The following is a 24,839-nucleotide window of genomic DNA, read 5'->3' as shown; positions in this document are numbered from 1 at the left end:
GCTCTCCGGAGAGCGTGCTGAAGAAGGCTTCTTTGGTTGGGAGCTGAGTCTCTTCCAGCTTGGCCGGTCCATCCATATAATCGTAGGGAAATACCCCCTTCCGAATCATTAGCTCGTGGCGATCGCCGAATCTTGCCTTCACGGTCGCGAATTGGTCAGGGGTGAGATTCTTAGCTAGGGTATCCAGGCTGTTGAGCATAAACCTGCACGAATCGACGAATCTCATCTCCAGATCGTCCACCTCCTTGGAGAAGCTGATATACTTCTCGTCGGTATTAGGGATGCAGTTGATCTTACCCTCGGTGTGGCCTTGACGAAGATATGGGCGTCGTATCCGCTCAAACTGTGGAAAAAGATGGGGACGTGCTTCGGAAGCTGGAAATCTAGATTGCACTGGTTGTGCGCTGCGCCGCGATATTTCCCGGTGAGATTGTCGTGATCCCGGACCTTATCCCCTCTCAATGCATCGCCACAGATGTGGCAGCGCGTGCTTGCTTCGAAGCTCGCCTTATCGTTGTCGGTCATCTCCATGGGCTTATTATCCTTGTATAGCTTACCGATTGCCCGCACTTCCTCCTCGATGCACTGCACTAATTTCTTGGCTGCATTCTCCCCGCAGTAGACGACTGGATCTTTATAGTCGCCGTGATTTCACGTAATAGCAGAAACCCGAGGGTCGCTGCAGTTGATAGGCCTTCGTGTAGGAGTGTGATGGATCCGGCTGACAGGTGTTGAGCTTCTCCGTGAAGCACTCGAAATCCGCGTATATCGCGAAGGGGACTCTCATCATCTTCTTGAGATTATGGAAGGTTATGGTGACTCCTTCTTCCGGCATCTCGATCCTGACCGCGTCTTTCTGGGTGCAATACTCCATGTGCTCGTCCAAGATGTCCTGCCTGGAAAAGTGGAGAGGCATCTGCAGCAGAAGAAGAGCTCGTGACCATGCTCTGAGATTTGGGAGCTCAAGAGTCGTGAGAGGCTGCTTATCTTCGCTAGTCAGGAAGAGAAGATCTACGTGGGTGGAACCCGTATTCTTGGATATCTTGAGTGGGTAAACCTGGAGATCCTCTTCACCATCCTCACCCTTCTTCACTCCATTGAACCCATAGACGTTGACGTTGATGGTGGGATTCTGCCTCTCGAATTTATCAATCGCCTTGAGCGAGACCGGGAAGTTGATGCCTTCGAAATTCAGCTCATCCTCCCATTTCTTGTACTGAGATACGCGGTTGGCTGATTTCTGATCGACTTCTTCATGATGTAGGGCTGCCAGCACCGCCCACTGGAAGCAGCGATCATCCTCATTTTTCACGTTGACGATCGCCTTCTTTTTCGCGAGTGCTGATGGAGTCGGAATGAAGGAACCCCCCTTGAGCGGTTTGAATTGGTTGAGGTGAATTTCTAGCTTCTCAAAGCGGCTGAAAGTCCACCCACTCCCTTCCCGCATGTATCTTGCCATACTTTCCTTGACCTTCGCGATCATGAAAGCGATCTCCAATTCGAGGTCAGATGACTGGGTGAGGGTAGCAAGGGATGATCGAAAGTAGGGGATGACATACGTATTTTTTCCAGTCGCGGGATTGGTCCTCACCAGCTCTGCTAGAAGTACTAAGTTCACTTTCAATCCCTTCTTTTGGGCAAGCGCATCGGAGATGGTGGTGGTGGTGATGGTGCTCCGACTTACCTTCAGAAAAGTGCTCACGTCGTGCGACTTCGCGGGTTCGATGACTACCGTGCCAAATACACCATTCAGTGCTTGACGCCTATCGGTGACCTTAATCTCATCCTCGACTGGGGTGCTTTTGATGTCCTCTTCCACCAGCTGGAGCAGATCCTCTCTCTTGAGTTGGGAGTACTTGGTGAGGCCACGATTCTTTGCCAGTGCTTTGAGCTGCTTCTTGCTGAAGACTTCCTGGCGGGTAAATCTACGGGTGGTTTTCTCCTCGATGAGCTTCACCAAGGCCTCCTTGTTCTTCCTACTGACCCCCCTCAGACCCTCGTCATTAGCTATTTGACGGAGGGTCTTCATGGTCTCTTTCACCACCATCTTACCCTCGACTGGGATAACCTCCTCCTCCTCCTGTTGACGTGGTTGCCTGCTATGTCTCCAGCAGAGACCATCCTTCCCGGGCTTGCTCTTGCAGAACTGCCCCTTCTTCCTCTTGAGTTCGACGCCGCAGGTGGTCTTCTGCTCCCCTGGTTGATGCTCAAATCGCAGCTTCATTACCTCTGCACCACAATTTTGACACTGCGTGGTGTGTTCATCCACCTGCGACAGGTTGGGGGCATTGCAGCACTGCTGCTGCCTTTTGGGGGTTGGGGCTGGGGTGCTATCTTCCAGATATTGCTCATTCTCCAGGAAGAAATCCTGATAGCGATCCATCTTATCACTATTGGATTCCATCCTTTTATTTATTTCAATCTGTGACATCCTTCCCTTTAAGGCGTCCTTATCCACATCCCTACTATCCTCTGGGGCGATCTGACATGCTCTGTACGAAAGACATACTTCTTGTATTTACCCTATGCTCAATAGGAATGCCGTCCGTTTGCATTTGGCCGTCCGGGTCGGGGGTCCTATGCAGGATTTCCCCTTGAAAATGGCAAGTGCGGCAGAATCGGTCTTTTGAAACTACTTTAGTTAATCAAGAAATATTCAAATGTAAAAGAATAAAGAGACTGCAAGTTGTATTCAATATTTCACTGGGTGTAGGAAAAAATTAAGTACAGTTATTAATGTTGTTTTTATAATTTCCTCAATAGTTTGAAGTATGAACGAAATGAAAGCAAAGTTTTTTTTTCTGATTGCATGCAGACTAATATCATATCTGAAAAAAATCAAGATAATCTTATATTTACGGTATCGACGGAAAAAAAATCTTCATGGTAATTATAACATTTCAACGAAGTAAAAAAAACGCACCTCCTCGCAGTGGCCAACGAATTTCTGCGTTGCAATTGGCAGTCAACAATCATGTCTAACCATCACAGTTCAGGTACGAGGACACAATTAATTTCGTAGTGCATTTCAACAGACCCATCTTGACATATAAAAAACAATTCCACCGCTTCAAACTCAATGAAACTTTACCAAATTGGAAACAAGTATAAAAGCAGATTGCTATAAGAGTGCCAGAAAAAATCACCATCATTTTTTTTTATTTTTAGCAACTTCACTTCGGAGACCCCGTAGACATGAAAAGTGACCACAGCCAAATGTTCTTCTTCCATAGGACCAAATCACAACTTCCACATAAAATTTAAGAATGAAAAAAATCCCTTGTAAATTTGATCCTTGCTCTACTAAGCAATAAAGTTTATGACAGAAAAAAAAAAACAAAAAACAAAAAAAAACAGAAAGAAACACACTGAAAAAAAGGAACTATATACAACAAAAAGTCAAGGGGGCAAGGGGAAATAATTGTGATCTCGTATCTGCAGCGTAACTCGAATAATTCAAGTCCTCACTGCCATCGATTCTCTCCGACTCACGAGGTCAATGTGGCGATCGATAGTGAGTGGAATATAGGTTACAGACCACCAATTCAACCAATGAGCATTCGGAACGTACGCAAAAATAGTCCTACGCAAAAATTCCCCAAAGTGCTGTGAAAAAAGTTCTCATCTTATTTAAAAAAAATTAAACAGTTTCTGAAAGGAAAAACATTTCTGTACATTTTATAGGTGCATTTTGCTTCTTGTGATGTGAAGCCTATCTCCATAATGGTTTCTAAATATACCCCTATCTTGTGAAAACACTGGGATTTCCCATGCTATTTATAGACCCTTCACTTCCGGTGACCAGTACTGCACTGCAAGTCTGCTAACCCCACATGCCATTCTGGAAATTGTGAGCTGACATATGTAGAATCGTGCTGATATATAGTCATCTGCAGGTTAAAGGTAAGGTAAAGTCCAGAGAAGCCATTGAATATTGTGAAATTAACATAGAAGCCTATGGGAAGTGGAATTAGTGGTTTCTAGCCTATAAATGCACCTATAAAATGTACAGAAATGTTTTTCCTTTCAGAAACTGTTTAAATTTTTAAAAAAAGATGAGAACTTTTTTCACAGCACTATGAGGAACAGGGGTAATTTCTGCGTAGGACTATTTTTGCGTACGTTCCAAATGCTCATTGGTTGAATTGGTGGTCTGTAACCTAAAGAGTCACTTTTTGTCTTAGAAAAAATAAATAACTATACAGGTATCTTCCTACACACATACTGAATGCATTTGCAAAGTTTCAGTGAAATGTGACAAGTACTTTTTTAAATATTTGATTTTTAAATATAGGGTAACCAAGTTGTGCGAGCAAAAAAGTGAAAATATTCTACCATACTGAAATGCATTAAATATTTGCAAAGAACTTTTTCTGACTTTTCAAATAAAAAATATCAATCACAACTTGTTTTTTAACAATATTAATGAAGAAATAGTTTTAAAAGTAATCATTTTCTGAGAAATTGGTCTATTTTTTAAAATTTATTTCTGACATGCCTCCCCCTTTTTCTTGATCACATGTCAAAAATCCTAAATCTTTAAATTTTCACAAAAGGTGATATATTTGGCTTTAAATTTGTAAATACAGTGTTTTCACATTAAAACATGACCAGTAAAGGGCACCTAAAGCAAAAAAAGTGCTCAATAATGGATTTTCCATGTTGCCATAGGGGAATGCTTATATGGCCTTAACCGCAGTAATGAAAGTGAGTTTTTCCTCATTTCTAACCTAATTTTTGCTCAAATCTACACAAAACTTGATTTCAAGTGCTTATTACTACCATATTTAGGTAAATATAGCCCTCAAAGTTTAATATTTGATATTTTTACTAAATTTTCTACACTTTTTACAAGATAGGACATAAAAATCAGCCAAAAAGACCAATTTTCCATAATTTGGACCTATAACTTAAAAAAATGCATATTTTGAAGGATTTTTGTAGTGTATTCCTCTCATGGCAAAGTTAACAAGATCTTCAAGTAGTTTAAAGCTATTTGAAGAAACTTTTCATTTTGCCATGGCTTCAGCTTAAGGCTAAAAACCACTAATTCCACTTCCCATAGGCTTCTATGCTAATTTCACAATATTCAATGGCTTCTCTGGACTTTACCTTAACTTTAACCTGCAGATGACTATATATCAGCATGATTCTACATATGTCAGCTCACAATCCTCAGAATGGCAAGTGGGGTTAGCAGACTTGCAGTGCAGTACTGGTCACCGGAAGTGTAGGGTCTATAAATAGCATGGGAAATCCCAGTGTTTTCACAAGATAGGGGTATATTTAAAAATCATTATGGAGATTAGGCTTCACATCACAAGAAGCAAAATGCACCTATAAAATGTACAGAAATGTTTTTCCTTTCAGAAACTGTTTAAATTTTTAAAATAAGATGAGAACTTTTTTCACAGCACTATGAGGAACAGGGGTAATTTCTGCGTAGGACTATTTTTGCGTACGTTCCAAATGCTCATTGGTTGAATTGGTGGTCTGTAACCTATAACGACTGAATTATTCGGGTTAAGTTCAGCGTGATCGTAAACGCACTTCAGCATACTCCATTGCACTTCCGCACAACCATCGTACCTCCGTGTCCCATCGCGGTTCCGAGTCTTACATATATATTTTTCATGTAATAGTACACATACAATTCAGAGACTGGTGAAATAAACAAAAATTTAGATAAAGGTCTGTAAAAGCTATATTTTTATACAGCCTAGCTGGCTGAGTGGTCTAGGGCGCTGGACTGTGTGCAGCGAATTCGAGTCCCGGGGAGGGAATGACCAAAAATTTGCATCGCAAATTTGACAGTTCTAACATCGTTGGGAATTTTTCAGACCTTTCTATACGTTTACATATCTTTCCTGTATCAATTTGATCCGATGGATCAGTGTAGCGAATAGAGTCGTCACATTCCGATACGTAAATATATATATATAACTAGTGAAGTGTTATCTTCTATTATTTATTTATTCGCAAATACAATGTCAATAAATTTATTTTGGAGCATAAATAATTGGTAATGAAATGACATAAGCTAAACATATTAAAATTGAGAATTAGTATGCTTATACTTCTAGCTTTGTAAGCTTGTTGCAATTGTGTTCTTTAAAATCCTATAACAATTTCAACTATTGAGATGCATGTATACTAGTGTCATAACCAGATCTTTCGCCAGTGAGAAGATCTATTTTGGAGATGCACACATCATGAAGCTGCACTGTTTATGGTCTATGAACCTTCACAATTGTACTGCTAATCTCAGTCTGAAACTGTCTCCCACTGTTGCTTTTAATTTTGTTCTGCTTGAATCATGCTTTCATTATGATTTTTCACAATCTTTGTTGTATTTTAATGAATATTTTAATTTAGCTCTTCATTGTTGTATGCTTATAAATATTGGGGTGCACTTCTTTAGTCAAATTATTAAATGCTCATACATGTACATATATCACATCACTTCACAGTTATTATTCATAGATTCCATCAAATAAAAAAAAAAACAGGTGATTAAAGTAATAATAATAATAATAAAAACAAAAAGGCCATTCATAGAAAAAAATATGAAGACAGAAACACAACTAATTTCACTTAATCATTTCACAAACTGAAAATCAATGAAATAACAAAAAAATATCAACAAACAATACCAACCTTCACTCCAAATCTTACTATGGTCAAATGGCAATAATTTAATTTACCAAATTTGACAGCTAAGGCGAAATGGGAAAAAGCCTTTATTATTATGTATTTTATGCCAACTCTTGATAAAACTTATATATTTATTATTTATTTATAACTGGCATTAATAATTTAGCTTTTAATATATACAATTACAAACAGTTACTTGTTATTCTTTTAATAATTCTTAAAACTATCATTGTGTACATTTGAATCTTTTTTAAAGATCTCTGTTACTCTGTTTTATTTAAAAGAGTTATTTATATTTATCATTTTTTTACTTTAACATTGAATAATTTTTCTCCTTATTTTGAATGAAAATTGCTATCAATACGAAGAACAATACATACAAACAAAATAAAATGACTATAAAGAATTACTATACAGCATGCAGTGTACATAGTTATGTATTTTAAATAAAATGCTTCAAGGTTGCAGCTTGATACAGCCACAGAGGTAGCCACTGAAAGTATGGATACACTATTCAAACTTGATACAGCTTTGTGTTTTAATTGTAGTAACACATTTGATAAGAATCTTGAACAGATTCAAAGTGACCACCATTTGGTCACAAACTCCTAAATGATTCCTTCCTTTGGGGTATGGCACTTTGTGGTAAAATTTCAAAGCAATCCATTCTCTTCTACTCAAGTTATCATCTAGAAATCAGAAATATGCTTGTTTCTGGCCCCTACTTCTTAATTGGCTCAAGTCATGACCCCTAAAAATCAATACCAGTCTCCTTTTGAGGAATGGAACATTGTAAAACAATTTAAAATAGATTCATTCACTTTTACTCTGGATATCAGGAAAACTGACCTTTATGGAAATGAATAATGTGGAGTAATATCACAGACATCCTTATGCTTTTACTTATTTAAATTCTTAAGAAACTTGATTAAGTACAATCATTTGTAACATTAACACATTTTCTGGACTAAACGTTCCACCTTGGAGATGTTCTAATGAAATCAAAGTCATATTTTTCTGGTAAACCAACATGAGATTGTTTATAGATATCTGACCAGGTAAATACAGGTAAATTGGTTCCTCTTGTTGGTCCATTTATAACATCAGCTGTAAAGTTCAGGGCCATACTAAAGTTTGATACCTGAAACAGATGTATTGTATAAAGCAAAATCTGTAATCATCCATGATCTACAAATACTACATAAAACAAGAGGACACAAGGTGATTCCAATATACCACCCACTCTTTGAATGGGGGTATAATACAGTGTAGTGGTTAAAAGAACACTGATACACTAAAGTGGTTAAAGTAGGACTGATAAAAACTAGAGCCTAAATCACTCAACTGGTTTAATTAGTCACATTCTATTTTTTGTATCTTCTTTGATAAAAATTCTTAAAAATACAATCATATCAATATTCATTAATCTTGTAGTTTCAAAGAAAAAAGTTTCTCATATGCAAAAAACTACTGTCTGACCCCTATGTTCTATTTTTAGTAATGCCTGCCATGTTTTTTCATGAATTAAAAATTCAAATAGTCATTCTGTGCAGAATACCCTAAGGAACAATCACTCTAACTTTCAGTGAATTCTGTCTAATAGTTCTTGAGAAGAAGATGTTTGAAGAAAATGTTGATGACATAGATAACATTGATGATGACGGACGTTAAGCAATGGCCAGGTGAGTTAAACATGACAAAATTCAACGTTCTAACAATTTAAAAAAAAATCATCTCTTATCACTAATCATTTTTGCCATAATACAAAGTGCACATCTCAAATATGTATATAACCACTGTGCAAAGTTTGAATAGTATTGGTACAATTTTATTTGAGTTACAGCTGATAGTCCAACGTTCACTGTTAGAGATGCAGGTAAAAAAAGATTGTTCTCCAAAATTACCAGATTTTTTATGAGGTAAAATGATGCAGTTTCTAGTATCATCAGATTTGTATGAGGTCAAATTATGCATTTTTTAGTCACCAAACTTTGTGTATATGAAATAAAATGATACACTGTTGGTCAGGTATTAAGTATTTCATACTACTTCAAATACTTAAATTGAAGCCCATTCCAGAGAGTTGAAAAGAATAAATAACACATTTAAACCAAATTGAATCATATGAAGAAATAACAAAATATTCTTACCTTAGTATCATAACAACCAAAAGGACCTGGATTTGTTTGTTTCAAATCACCACGGCAACAAATAGTATTACAAGAGTCACCCTCTGAGTATGGATCATTTTTGTAATCTGACAAAATAAGTCTTTATTAATAAGATAATTAATAGGACAGAGTGAATAACCAAAATATTATCTTGAGTGCTGAAGAACACCTAGATTTCACAAGTGTATGGAATTTGTTCCGCGCAGAAGTTAAATCCTCAAGAGTTCTGGGCACAAGTGATGATATGTTGGTTATTCATGATAAACCAACTGATTATCTTATTTATGATATAGATTTTCTTCATAATTTATCTATATTTTCAATATGAATAGTCTGTGATTGGCGAATTGACATCAAAATTGTGATATTTTGGCAGGTGAAAGTCCGAGAGTGAAATTATTGAATTTATTTCACAAACTGAATTATCGAAATTTATTACACTGGGAACATTCGATAAAACAGTTATCTATTTATTAATTTATTACTCTCTGACAGAAAATAAATTGCTTTTCAAGCATCAGTCAATGTTTTTTTATCTCTTAAAATTGTGAAAGAGCTTCAATAAGGTTTCAAAATTCTGTTGCCTTATGAATTTTAGTAGTTGTGAACTATATTGCAGCAATAAATTTTTAATTGTTTGGTTTTTGTCCATTTTGCCTGGGATCTAAATTTGAGGTAAGACCAAACTAAAAAAAAACAAAGAAGCTGATGTTCAATAAACAATACTTTTAACTGTGTAGGCCATTTCTTTATGGCAAAACTGCTTTTACTAAACCCTATTCATAAAGTTTGTATCAACTACAAATATACATATTTTATAATCCCTACCATTATATCTCATTATTTTTTTCATTGATGATAAGTCCACAACTTTATCTTGATCTCTTCTGAATATTTTGGCCCTTGGGGCTAACTGATATGAAAACTCTGTACCATGTTTTGCTACATACTCTGGGTATCCACTCATATTGTATATCTCTTCAAAGAATGGTACATTGTAGGAGGGCCAGTAACCTAAAACATTAAAATAAACCATTAAATATACACATATGTAAAATGTTTGTCAGTTCAGTTGAACCCAGTTTTAGACTTTAAAAATGCATAGTTCTATAGAGTAGATAATAATACAGGTTGTGCATTGTGCTTTAAGCATAAAACAATATGTTTTTCCTAAGGAAAATGAATCCTCTTATGATTTACCAGTTCTAAGTATGGCAGTAGTATCAGCAGATCTGACAAGGGAGGGAATCTGTTCAACTACCCATAATGCATCATCCTTTATAGATTCTTTCAGAGTTATCTTTTTCAGATCCAGAACCATATACTGGTTGTTGTAAGTTCCTGTAATGGATTTATTGATTTCTGTATTACATAACTTTAAGTTATTAACTAGAGCAAGCTCATACAGAGAATACACCATTTCAAAAGCTAAGTGTTTTAAAAGGTTTCACTTGTAGTACCAAAAACACACAATCTAGTTACTAGTATATGCATTGTAAGTGCATCATCTGAATGTATGTATAGATCAAAAGTAGTATAAATAAAGCTGAGAATTGTTCTTTAAAATCACATTTATAATCTAATATTATACAAAAGTGCATGAATGTTGTTTGCATGTGTGAGCTATTTGCTTGTGTTTTAATTATATTTTGAGTAAGCATAATATGAAGACGTTTGAAACTTGTGATTGAGTAAAACACAAAAAACTCAAAGCAACAGAATCATAATATAGACTTCATGGATACCCAAAACCATAAGAAACATCATATGTTGATCATATGTTACCTGAATTATATTGACCAAATACTTCAGCCCACTGTTTTCCAGAGTTTGCCATCATATTTGCCACACGAACCCGTTGCCATGCCAACAGTGACTGTGGTTGTACAAATTTATACAGTGATTCATTGAATATATTATTTGTTGTTTGTAACATGACCATTTTACTACTCATCAGATAAAAGTCATCAAGGGACACCAGGAAACCTGACAATTCAAGAGAAATTCTAATTTCTAGGGTTAAAGATTCAAGTTAAACCCTTTTTCACATGTACTCAAAGCCATAAAAAATTAATTTGATGAAAGTGAATATCATTTTGCAAAATGCTCAACACTGAAAAAAGCTGCATTTTTAGAAGTATAATAAAAGATATTTTTGTAGGTACAGAATTTATGGTTGAAAAAAACAACATTTGTGGTACATAAAGTAGTGTAAACTGAAATCACTTTTCAGATGTCTGTGTTATGTACCGCATGTCAGCATAAAACAGATAATAAAATTTTATTTTCCTTTTAACACTGACACAAAAAACTTGTGTTTGCTGTCAGCTACAAATGCTGATCTTTATAATGAGCCAATCCTTGAAACACATTTTTATAATGCTGTCAATAGTTTTTTTTAACCATTTTTCAAAATTTTCTTACAATGATTATTAAAATGACTTTTAATCTACCAAGATAGTCTCTCTAGTCTTGAGCCCAGAAAAAGGAGAAGGGAGGTGATAATTCTTATTTGTAAAACCAAAGTAGATCTCATAAGTGATTTTTTAACTCTGTATTTTTTTTCTACCTGTATAGATTTGTTTTTTATGAAAATTTAAACAATTTGTTTGAGTATCTACAATTTATCTTTACCTGGGTAACTTGAGAATGAAATTCTTTGGGAAGATGTAGCTGGATCCTTCACATTAAAATTATAATGTTTGTATATTCTTAGTGTTGCCTGGTATTCAAACCAACTGGAATGTGACATAAAGATATCTTCATAGGCTCCCATAACCTGGAACATTCACAAATACTCATTAACTGTAAATGTATCTTGATATACTGACAAAACCAGCAAGAAAATCATTTAATGTAAAGTAATACTAAAGGAAAATTAACTAGTGCTTAGACCTACACGCTCACTATAAACTACTATGATAATTTGAAATAGTGTAATATTTTCATCCTACTTTCTCAACATTTATGCTTTCTCTACAGTACAATTATAATCCATTTATATCTTGCTTTAAATACACTAACCTATAACTCAGTTGCTCCCGATACTTGTTTTTAGTTACCAGATTATCTTACATGTATCTTAAAGAGTGTGTGCATACAGATGGACAGACTGCTGTCAATAATGGTACATAATAATAGAGTATATAAACTTTACTTTGATAAGGGCTGAACAGAATCCTTTATGCTGTACATAGAGCCTGGCATCATCATGACTAAACAATTTCCAGTCTGGTAAACTGTCTGGGTTCAATGCATGCAGCAGATCTATAAGGTCTCCTACTCCATTTAATACTTGGAAGGCAAACAATTCTAGTTCCTGAAACAAATTATGAAGTACATACTTATTGAATGTGGAATTATTTTGGATTTCACAATGGGTTAAAAAAATTTTAGAAAAAACCTCACAGCATATTTGAAAATATCAAAATCATTTCCAGTATATACAAAATAGACATTTGAGCCTGTCTTAACTTGGATGCTCGGTATACATGTAGCACTTATTCACATAATTGATTCAGATTTTCTCCCATTAGTAACATCACAGTCAGCTTAATCATTTTCTAACACTACAAAAAAAAACAAAGCTATAAAATCAATTTCACATTTTATCATAAAATTACATAAAGTAGGTACAATGTACAGTCCACAACATAAAATATTTACCCTCGACAACATAAAGTAGGTACAATGTACAGTCCACAACATAAAATATTTACCCTCGACAACATAAAGTAGGTACAATGTACAGTCCACAACATAAAATATTTACCCTCGACAACATAAAGTAGGTACAATGTACACTCCACAACAAAAAGTATTTACCCTTGACAACATAAAGTAGGTACAATGTACAGTCCACAACATAAAATATTTACCCTCGACAACATAAAGTAGGTACAATGTACAGTCCACAACATAAAATATTTACCCTCGACAACATTAAGTAGGTTTCTCTTGACAACATTAAGTGACAAATAATGACTAAATTCAACATGCTAAAAATCTCGGAGATAATTTATCAAATTTCTCCATAATGTGGGATGCACATATTCAATATATATACAAACACTTTATAATAGGTTCAGATACTTTTTGAATTACAATTAAAAAAATGCTTTTCATCAAGCAGCTAGATACGCCTGCAGAGGTCAAATCCTGAATAGATTGGGCAAATATGGATAAAAACTCAAGCTTGATACAGCTCTGAATATGGATTGTGATAAATGTATGACACATGATAATATTTTATCCAGAAATGAAGAAATCAAATAACTTAAAACTTGCTATCAGAATAAAAAAAAAAAACATACAGGTGGCCTCAAAAAAGGGGGGTTCAAAACAGGGGCATCCAAAGGCGTCATTATGAAGGAAAAGGTTAAGTCTTACAACTCAAAAAAGCAAAATAAAAAATACAGAAATAAAAAAGGAGCTTACACTACTAGAAATAAAGTATTCAACAATTGAAAAAGAAATGAAGAAATCAAATAACTTAAAACTTGCTATCAGAATAAAAAAAAAAAACATACAGGTGGCCTCAAAAAAGGGGGGTTCAAAACAGGGGCATCCAAAGGCGTCATTATGAAGGAAAAGGTTAAGTCTTACAACTCAAAAAAGCAAAATCAAAAATACAGAAATAAAAAAGGAGCTTACACTACTAGAAATAAAGTATTCAACAAAGTTTCAAAAATTTTCAGGCTATTGCTAAAATTTGGGAAATAGCCCCCTAAAAAATAAAGTCCCATAAAACAAAAATGAAAAATGAATAAAAGAACAGCGTTCCAATGTCCCCCGCATAAAAAGATACATTCCAACCGACAAACTGCCTACTTTATCAGTGTCAATGTAACGTTACAATAACACTGAACAAGGCTATGTATAAATATTTAAAAAAACATAATGTTTCGCTAACATTCTGTTATACAAAAAAGTCATTTATTACATAAATTGGTAAAAGCTTTACAAAAAAAGTGTGGAAAACTTTTTAACTTTAAATTCACTCAAAGGCCATAACTTCTGTAAAAGTCATTCCACCATAACCAATGTCAAAGTTAATCTGTAACTTCTCATAGAAAGACTACATACAAAAGATAAAATCAATTGGTAAAAGCATTACAAAAAAAGTGCAGAAAACTTTAAATTCACTGAAATTTTTTAAGTCCAAGGGCCATAACTTCTGTGAAATCATTCAACCATAACCAAAGTGGAACTTAATCTGTAACTCTTCATAATAAGGCTACATGCCAAAAACAAATTATTTGGTAGGAGCATTACAAAAACTCCAAGGAGCCTGAATCGCTCACCTGATTCAATTTTGCCTATCAAAGGCAATAAATTCAACAAGAAGTTGTCCAACAATTTTGACTCAAGAAGACTTTGGTAGGACTTATCATAAGGATCTATCAGCAACTGACAGTTTTTTTTTATTATAGTTTTCAAGATATTGGCTGAAAACTGAAAAAAAACCCTGTCATTTTTCCCCTTATAAGGGCAATAACTCTTACAAGGAGTCGTCTGACAACTTTTGTACCTGACGACTTTTGTAATCCTAATAATAACGATCATTTCAGCTACTGAAAGAATTTGTCTAAACCTAATGGTTTTGGAGATATAAACGAAAAACTGCTGTCTGACCCCTATGTTCTATTTTTAGTAACAGCAGCCATGTTTTTCGACAGATCAAAAATCCCCATATCAGTTCTATGCAGGATACCCCTAGGAACATTCTTACCATGTTTAGTTCCAATTGGTTATGTAGTGTCGGAGGAGAAGATTTTTGAAAGAAATAACATTAAAAATAGCAAAAAAAACGTTGAAAACGGGCAATAACTCCAACATGGCTTAATTGATTAAAATGAAAATTTGACCGCAGTTAGATCTCATCATGCTAAACACATTTATATGATTCAGAATTAGCTAAACCTAACGGTTCTTGAGATATATGCAAAAAACTACTGTCTGGCCCCTATGTTACATTTTTAGTAATAGTGAGCATGTTTTTCGATGGGTCAAAAATTCCCACATCCTTTCTATGCAGGATACCCCAAAGAACATCCATACCAAGTTTGGTTCCAATTGGTCGAGTAGTGTCAGAGGAGAAGAGTTTTAAAGAATTTTTAACGGCGACGATGATGGACGCAAGGTGAGCTAAAAACACATTCGCTGAAATCTCACAAAAATTGGTCCCAACATTTCTTAGTTATTGTGTGATGTGTGAACAACAGACAGGTGGACAGACAGACGGGCGTATAAAAAGCAGATACCCCCAAAGTGTGACAAATAGACTGACAGACAGACAGACAGAGCAAATCTGCTACTAGACTTAGAGTCAATATATTACAATTATTAATCAATTCCTTTCATTATTAAATACAATGGATATATCATACATGATCTGCTGTAGATTTATATCCATCCACCAATCCATCAAACTGTGCCATCACCATAGCAACATGCCTCCAAAGTGGATCTTGTGAGTTTCTATTGATTTGAGTCCTCATCCATTTATCCTGAGTTTTGAGAAATACTTTCAGATCTGTGACCACTTTGTCTGGTTTACCCGTTAAGAATATATCCTTTATATTTAAGAAATGCTGATAGATTCTCCTGGAAATATACATTTGATAATAGTTGTCACTGCATGCAGACTTTATATCAACTGATTAGTAGAAATGGAGCATCAGTGACATAAAAAAAACATGAACTGCTCAAAATCATTCGATCAAAGTATTGTATTTTGGATATGATATATGCAGTTTGAACTTTTAACACAGATGCACAGCACATATTATAAGACATCTCCCATATTCCTGTTGATTGAGACATCAGAGAGATAACAACTTAGGAGTATATTATCAACAAAGTACAAATAGCCCCATCCCCTAGGCAAAACCTATAAGTATATAAGTAGGGCAATGAATGGAGTGTAGTAATTATCTGTAAGTATTTGTAAGAACCAGGCAAAATGGGAAAACTTAGAAACAGGAATGTCAAAAACCCACAGATCTCTCAATATAATTTCACTCAAGGAGGCTTCCTCTATTTGAAATGACCATTATTTGATATCTGCATCACAGGATTTACTCAGAAATTTTCAATAGAATGTTAAAAAAATGAGGTTTTTGACAGTTGAAATGTTCATTTTCAGTGCATTTCAATGAAATTATAACCAAAATGAAAATAGACTAATTAGACATTCAAAATGGTGGGTTTTCACCCACTGCCTGATTCTTATAGAGACTGACACTTTATGTGTATCTGTCTATCTGTGAGAGGAGGCCACTGCTACATAACAATGATAAAAAGCTTTGCCAAGTGCAGCACAATACAACCACAGTGGTCATACCCTGAACAGTTGGGGCAAGTGTGGATACAATAGTACTTTTTGACACACTTTCGCATTTAGAAAATAATATTTATCATGAACACTTCAAATGGTTTGGACACTATATTGCCCAAATTTTTTAATTAAATAAAAAATGTATAATCAGATCAAAAATTAAAAAAAAGTCGATTTTTTCAGGTGTGGCCTGTTTGACCCCTTATAATTAGGAAGCCATAAGAGATATCTGAAATCTGATTAGAAAACACAGGCAGGGGTTTTTACAACAATTTCCAAAATCAAACCAAAAATAAAAAAGTTGTTTGGGGCATTCCCCAATTTCGACCCTCTTTAACTTGAAAACTGTCCTAAACACACAAAATCTGCTGATACACTTGTTTTTACCAGAATTAAATAAGGAGCACAATAAAAAAATGAACAATTAAAATCAGAAAATGTAAACATTCTTCACAGGTACCTATTTTTACCCTTTTTGGCCCTTTTTTCTAAAATGGTAGGGGCCATAAAGTCCAAATTAAAAAGGATCCTTCATTTAGTGGTAAGTAAAATCATATCAAAATTACAGAACAATTAGTCAACAACAACATAAGTTATCACACAGAAACGAAGTGTCTACAGAAGACAAAGCTGTGCCAAGGTGGACAGCGACTGTCCCATAACATTACATGTCTGCAATTTTTTTGCAGCCGTATAAAAAACTACCTTGTTGTATACTCAACCAAGTCTTAGATTATTTAAGGTATTTTTTTCAACATTATTTGTAACAACAAAACCATAAATAACCTTCTTATCAAACTTAAACTATTCTATTTCTATCATAAACCAACTTACGGAGCAGTAAGAGCTCCCTCTATAAATCCTGCAGCATACATAATATCAATATCATCAGCTGGTTTGCCTTTCCCAGCAATAACATCAAGTATACCCCATCCTGTTACCATAAGTGTATCATTATATGTAGCTACTGCTGTAGACTGGGAGTAATCCAGGGTACTCTTCTTAAATGTACACTTCTGGGCAGAGCAATAAGCACTTCCATAACTATAATCAGCTGTAAAGTAAATAATATGTCATTTGTAGGCTGTCACATAATTATGTGAATCTGACATTTAATGTCTTATCAAAGAGAATCGACAGATACACCAACAGAAATTAATACAGCTCTGAATTTTGATTGTGATTAAAGTTTGACAGAGGATAAACATTTTATCAGAATGAAAGTGGTCAAATAACTTCAATTTACAAAAGATAAAATAAGTAAACAAACAGACAGAAAGACATGTAATTTCTATAGATCCAACGATTTTATTTCTTTAAGCTATGATAAACTAGAGCCTGGAAAGAGCCTGAATCCCTTGCCTAGTTCATTTTCAACTTTCAAGGGCAATAATTCTAACAAGGAGTAATCCTACAACTTTGACCAATGGAGACTTTTGTAGGCCTTGTAGAAAAGATCATTTCATCAATTGAAAGTTTTTCATCTATCTATTATGGTTTGCAAAATATTGGCTAAAAATTGCAAATAATGCCATTATTCGTCTTTCATGGATAATAACTCTGACAAAGAGTCATCTCACAACTTCAACAAAACATAGACTTTTGTAGGCCTCATCACTAGGATTATTTCATCAGAGGAAAGTTTTTTTCTATCTACTATGGTTTTCAAGTTATTGGCAAAAAACTGCAAAAGATGCCATTCTTTGCCTTTCAAGGGCAATAACTCAAACAAAAAGTTGTCCTACAGCTTTGATCCTATATAGATTTAAATAGGCCTTATTATAAGGATCATTTCATCAATTTTAAGGTTTTTTTTGTCAAGTATGATTTTCAAAATATTGGCTATAAACTGCAAATACATCATTATTATTCGTCTTTCAAGGAAATTTCTACCAAAATGGAGATTTCTGTAGGCCTTATCATAAGATCATTTCATCAATAGGGTAGTAAGTCTTGTTCTAGTTTTATTTTCTTTACTGGAATATACGATAAGAACATATTGAAAACCGAAGACCGATCTGTATTTTATTGTTTACTTCCAGGTACTCGAAGCGCTGTATAACCATGCAAAATCTTCTAGGTTATGTTTTTTCTTACTGCATTTATCATGTAGAAATAGTTATTTGTCATCTTTATCAGTATTTTTTACACAAAAATGTTTGCCCTTAACACTGAACTCAACACTAAATGACAAATCTCTCTGCTTTTGAATCTTAGACTAGGACCCATTCTTGTGAAATCATGGGGTCACATGACGAGACTTACATAGCCTATTGAAAGTTTTTTTTCTATCTACTATGGTTTTCAAGATATTGGCTAAAAACTGCAAATGATGGCATTCTTTGCCTTTCAAGAGCAATAACTCAGACAAAAAGTTGTCATACAACTTCAACTAAATAGAGATGAAACTTCCTAGAGCTCTTCAAGCTGACAAAGGCATCATAGTTCTTGAGATATACTTTGAAATAAGTGGCTTTATCCCATAAATTCTATTAATAGACATGTTTTTTTAACAGATCAAAAATCCAAAGGCGCTTTTGTGAAGGATACCCTAAGGAACATTTATGTGAACTTTCATTAAAATCTATCTCGTAAGTTCTGAGAAGAAGATGTTTGAAGAAAAGTTTCCAGAAATGGAAATTGCTTAAAGTGCTATGAAGTAATTTTGCAAACATGAGAAATCCCACCTTTATTAGCTAAGAGGGTACTACAATTTTTTTCAATTCAATGTTTTTTCCATAGTTTGATGATGTGCATATAAAATTTTGCTGAATATTGGATAAATATTTTATTTAGTTTCATTTTTATGCAAATTAATAGATTTTGTTAGTGCAAATCTAAAGGAAGTGCTATTAAACATGTGTTTTACCATATATATATTTATAGTTTCACTTGGAAATACTAAAGATAATTTGTCTGTGTAAGTACATTTGTTATAATTTCTTCCTCTTTAGCAAAGGATCTGATTTTTTCCCATACCACTGTATGTGTAAAACAAGCAAATACAGATTATTATACATGTACTGTGGTATTGAAGTGTAAAACTTCCTCCTGATTCATTGTTTTGCTATACAAATGATTGTTCTTCAAGTATTTGATTGGCTGTGATAACAAATAAAGAATTAATTTTGTTTCATTAATTAAGGCATCTTCCTAAACAATTAAAAAGCCTATTATTATATTTTTAATTGATTTGATCCTTTTTGTATGCCTGTCTTTTAAGGCAGAATTTATTATAGTATACAGGTGTCTGTCCGTCCGTCTGTCAGTTCGTCATTCACACTTTGCAAAAAAACTCAAATAAGCTGCCACCAAGTTGTGTGAGACTTTAGGGAATTGTTTCTTTTGACTGATGTGAACTCCCTATCAATTTTTCATTAATTTCAGATCATTTATTTTTGAGTTATGGGACTCTATTCTTACAAAAATGAGGTGTTCCAGCCTAAAAAATCCTCACAGCAATTTCAATTTGAGTTTTGGGACTTTATTTATAAAAATGGGAGGATATTGCAGTTTTCCTACAATAATTCTGTAGTTGTTCCATCAGTTTTCATGAAACATAAAAAAAGGTTTATTTCAATAGATATAAGCTCCCTTAAATTGTTATAAATTTCTGATTTCCCATTTTCAAGTTTTTTCAAGGGAACTTACTTTTTTTGTAAGAAGATAATGTTGATTAATTTTGGTTTAACATTCTATGGCAGATATTTCATGCATTTCAGGAAGAGAACAATTGACCAATTGAACAGACCCTGCTTTGTACTAGTCTGACACACTGAACCTAATCTTTATTTTGCTAGTTCACAGAAGCAACAGCCCTCAGGTAGGCATGCCACCCCACTTGGACACATTATTCTGACTCTGATCAAACAAACAAAATGTCAGTAAACCAGCTGATTAGATAGGTGTCTATAGAAGAAGGATGCCCTGCATCAATATGTAAAATCCAAACAAATAACTATGGTACATCTTAATCATAAGTGAGAATCTTTGATAAAAAGGCAATAGTAAAGCTAACAACCTGCAAAATTCTGAATAACCTTTGAGGAGAAGATTTACGAAAAAAATGTAAACGACAGACAATGAGTGTTGGCAATAACTCACATAGCCTTTGACATGGGGGCTAAAAATGGAGGTGCTTTCAAGGCTTCAAGCTGAAATCAATGATTTTAACGCTGTGTCCAACTTTCAATTGAAGATCACTCTTCACCAATTTCTGTGAAAATCAATGCCATCTAAGCTTTTATAAGTTCTACCCATTCCCAAAACCTCAAAGGAAACTGATAACATGCTATGATGGATGAATAGACACACTGATGCACAGGTAAAAAATTTTAAACCCCAGCAATTAGTTACTTACATGTAATAGAAAATTTGAGACTGAACAGTTGCAAAAAAAAGGAAGTTACATGTACATTTCAAAAATCTGATTGTGCCTATCAAGTGTTTCAAAGAAAAAACTAGAGGCTCCAGGGAGTCTGAATTGCTCACCTGGTCAAAAATAGTCGTTTTCGATTTCTAAAGCTTGACTCTTGACCTTACTGTACTATTGTCACAAGAATCATTTAATCAATAGAGAACATCTTAGTTATCTCCCCAGTTTTCATATTATAAAATAAATCTCTCATTGTCATTTTTTTACTCTTCAAGGGAAATACCTTCGACAATGGTCAACAGATCTTTATGAAAATTTCGGCACAGGTTGCTCTCACATTACTGATCAATTTTACCCTGTCAGAATTTGTTTACGAGCTAATTCCAAAAATCATCAATTTGACACCTATCTGCCCTATGGTTCATTTTTAGTAACATTGGCCATGGTTTTTGCCAGATCAAAAATATCCACACATAGATTGTTAAGGATATTGTAAGGTAAATTCATGCCAAGTTTGGTTACAATCCATCCAGCAGTTTAGGAGAAGATTTTCAAAGTTGGAAAGATGAAAATTCTGGAAAAAATCCATTTCAGGACCCATAATTCATTCATCTGTCAACAAGATTTTCTGAAAATTTCAGCATGGGTCCAACCAAGCATGCTGAACAGTTTATTCCTGCTAGATTTTAGATAGACTTAACTCCTTTTGAGTTGTGTGCCAAATTCTGCAAATTGAACCCTATGATCTATTTTTAGTAATAACAGTCATGTTTTTGATGGATCAAAAAATCCCCACATCAGTTCTATTCAGGATATCCCAAGAAACATTCATACTAAGTTTGGATCCATTTGGGCAAGTAGGTGTCCAAGGAGAAGAGTTTTTAAAAATTGTTAATGATAATGGATGTTGACAACAACGAAGGATGCTAATTGATGGCAATAGCTCACATGGCCTTCAGCCAGTTGAGCTAAAAATGGCAAAGTCCCATAAAGCAGGAAGTTGATAGCAGAGTGCAACTGAAATTTCTTACAACATATGCCCTTTCCATATGAAGCCACAAACCAAATTTGACATCAATCCATCCCTTGAAAGCAGAGATACATTTGTAATTGCAAATAAAAATTGGATGGACATACAGACAGATTGAATGACAGATAGACAAGGTGAATCCAATATACTACAAACTCACTGAGGTGGTGTATAAAATAGTACATACTTACAGAGATCACCAAAAGGTCTTCAACAAGGGTAAAAATACCTTGAAGTAAGCTTTGAAAGGCCAAAAAAAAGCAATAAAATCCATGGTAACAGATGATTACATGCCTTAAAAAATAAACTCAACAGTCAAATAACAACACAAAGACACATTAATGACCAAAATCTCCTTACTGTAGACAGAAGCATGTCTGATGGGGTTAAACAAGTTTTATAAGGCCTTATAAACATTCCCTTTAATGTAAGGTCTAAAACGTACTAAACAACAAATGCACACACCATAAAATTCATGGAATACTTCAACATACAACATATAGGCAAAATGAGATATCCAATAAAAGAACGCTTAAAAGCCAACTCAGAACATATTGAAGATTAATGAAGGGAACCAAGATTCTTGTGGCAATCAATAGAATGTAATCCAGGGATAAAGACTAGACAGTGAAAACTGACACAACAACAAAAAATATGAAATAACCAAAATAACACAAAAAAAAACGGAGTAAAGGAGCAACTCTAACTCCACTAAAAACTGGGAGCATGGACCAGGTGCAGCGTTGGGGAAATTCTTTCTCTGCTTTTCTAGAAACACCTGCGTAGTCCTGGGTAGACAAAAGAGGAAAGGAAAACTACATTGTATACCATGGTGAACAAATCGGTTCCTATGGTGCAGATGGATACACTGTAATGATCCACAAATTCATGATGACAACCATAAAATTTCTGTAGTGATGACTTCAATCTTGTAGCAACATAACCCTGTTCCAGAAACCTAATTGTTTAAAGTCTAACATGATACAAAAAGTCTGTGTATCTACTGCAATCTCTGGCATAATGTATGAGTTGTGATATGAAAACTCCATATGCAGGTGCTGAAGGGGTTGCCACATATGAAACATGTGAAAAGGAAGTTGACAATTCGTAATGAAAAGTCGTTGCTATTGTCGTATAATTTGGTCAGTAGTTTTCCTTTTCCATCAAACTTTAAGTGTAGGTCAAGATATGAGGTTGACCTCACAGTGTCTGTAGTATCCTTGACTTGAAGTTCTTTAGGGTAGATGTGATGTGCTGGGATTGTTTTATGATAATACATCATCTATACAGGGAAAGAGTAATCAAGGGAACCAAGGTTATAGTGGTAATCAAAAGACTGTAATCCAGAGACAAAGACCAGACATGGAAAACAGACCAGGGATGATTTTGAACTTTTTCAAATGGGTCCCCCTGAAGTCAAATTGGGAATTTTTGTTGCAGTTGGGAATTTTACCTGCACCATTTGATGATTATTCGTGAAGTAAAATTGAAAAGAGAAAATACATAACCCATGTCAACTCACTAGTCTTTTATACAGAAGTGCAATTCACTGACACTTTCATAACACCAAGGCACAGGCATTGACCCAGCCCTCCCCCTTTTATTTTAACAAAATTGACAGACATCAGTGTTATACTGATGATTTTTTTTTATCATGGGAACAACAGCTTCACCCCCATCCCTTACCAATTCATTGTAAGGTCACTTGTGACAGGACTTCCACAAATATTAGGCTTGTATATGTTTTGAAACTGTCGAAATTTCTGAGGCTAGACACTCGATCAAACTCAAGCTCATAATAAAGGTCTGTCAACAACAAATGACTCTGCTACATATTACGCCCCGAAGGTAGCATTGATAAAACAGTTTAATTATACATGTATTTGCAAACGTATCCATCAAAAGATCCAACTACCTTTCTCATTAATAAGTACGTTCACAAAATTTTATTACTTCGCAACCGCTTCCCGGAAATTGTGGTTGTATTGGAACGCGGAAACGGATTACGAAAAAATCCGGATTTTAAAATTTTTCGCTACCAGCAATTGGGAATTTTTTTCAGCTGGGGGAATGGGGCCGCCAAGAGGGGAATAGGGCCACCAGGCGGCCCCAAATACTATAGTAATGTCATCCCTGCAGACATACACATCGAAGAACATAAAGTAACTAAAATCCTACATACAAAGTCACAAAAGCAAATGAGCAACTCAGACTCCACTAAAACCTGGGAGCATGGACCAGGTGCACCTGTAGGGTAAGCGTCTTCTGCATTTCTAGAAACACTCGCCAAGTTGCTCATAAAAAGTCAAGTCCGGGGTAGACGAAAGAGGAAAGGAAAACTATAACACGTTGAACAAATTACTTTTCATGGTGCAGATGGATACAGTGTAATTATCCACGAGTTCATGATGACAACCATAAAACTTCTGTAGTGGTGACTTCAATCTTGTAGCAACATAAGCCTGTTCCAGAAGCCTTTTTGTCAGACTTCAAGTGTGATACAAAAAGTCTGCGTAGTTTTGGCAAGCTCTGGCAAAACGTATGAGTTGTGATATGAACACTCCATACACAGGTGCTTAAGGAATGTTGCCACAGATTACTGAAAACTGAGATAAAAGGATCTGGCTATAAGATATTCCTTCTTTTTATCAGATCAGCTACAAAGAATGGCAATACCGTCAAAATTACCAGCATTAAAAATAATCAGTGAAATTTTTATCTTTAAAAAAATGAAATAATTAGATGAAGATGTTGGGTTGATATGGCTGAAATGGGTAGAGAGTCTTTGCATGCTTTGCAAGAGATTTTGTTACTATTAGAACTTAGAATACATAATGTAAGTTATTTGGAGTCTGAATTTCAGTCTGGGTAGACTTGCATGTGCATCCAAATAAAAAAGCAAATCAATTGACAGAAACTGATTTTTTTTCTTTTGTTTACAAGGAGGAACGACTGTGCCTGAAACAAAAACCATAAGAAGACTACAATAATCTGATATCAAAATTTACCTGTAACTAAATTAGAAATTATAGTAATCAGGATTAGTAACAGTGATTTTTCCATCCTTAACCCTATGTGAATAATCAGTCACATGATTGCCATGTGAGTTCCATGAATATGAATAAAGGGAAGATAATTGGAATATGATTGTATTCATATTTGTCAAAAATATCATTCTGGTTAATTATTTGTAACTTTTGTATGTAATAAAGCAAATAACACAATATAAAAAATGTAATAATTTCCAAGTAATCAAATACACTGTGAAAA

The 24,839-nt window shown here is 34.7% G+C and overlaps 1 protein-coding gene across 1 annotated transcript; it reads right to left on the bottom strand.

Annotated features, from left to right (window-relative positions):
* Window positions 1-5,952: 5,952 nt before the first annotated feature.
* On the bottom strand, window positions 5,953-24,650 carry LOC148618628 (lysosomal leucine aminopeptidase-like). Its single transcript, XM_088577711.1, has 10 exons — window positions 24,578-24,650; window positions 16,999-17,218; window positions 15,215-15,431; window positions 11,983-12,144; window positions 11,460-11,604; window positions 10,611-10,811; window positions 10,026-10,166; window positions 9,654-9,839; window positions 8,805-8,911; window positions 5,953-7,795 (listed from the first exon to the last, which is right to left on the bottom strand). The coding sequence occupies exons 1-10, from the start codon at window positions 24,630-24,632 to the stop codon at window positions 7,622-7,624; spliced, it is 1,608 nt and encodes a 535-aa protein (XP_088433837.1). The 5' UTR covers window positions 24,633-24,650; the 3' UTR covers window positions 5,953-7,621.
* Between the last annotated feature and the right edge of the window lie 189 nt (window positions 24,651-24,839).

Source organism: Perna viridis, chromosome 4 (genome assembly GCF_037379345.1).
Source record: "Perna viridis isolate PV_CMFRI_1.1 ecotype Kerala chromosome 4, ASM3737934v1, whole genome shotgun sequence".
NCBI classification, from domain to species: Eukaryota; Metazoa; Mollusca; class Bivalvia; order Mytilida; family Mytilidae; genus Perna; species Perna viridis.
This window is presented reverse-complemented; position numbering and strand designations above follow the sequence as displayed.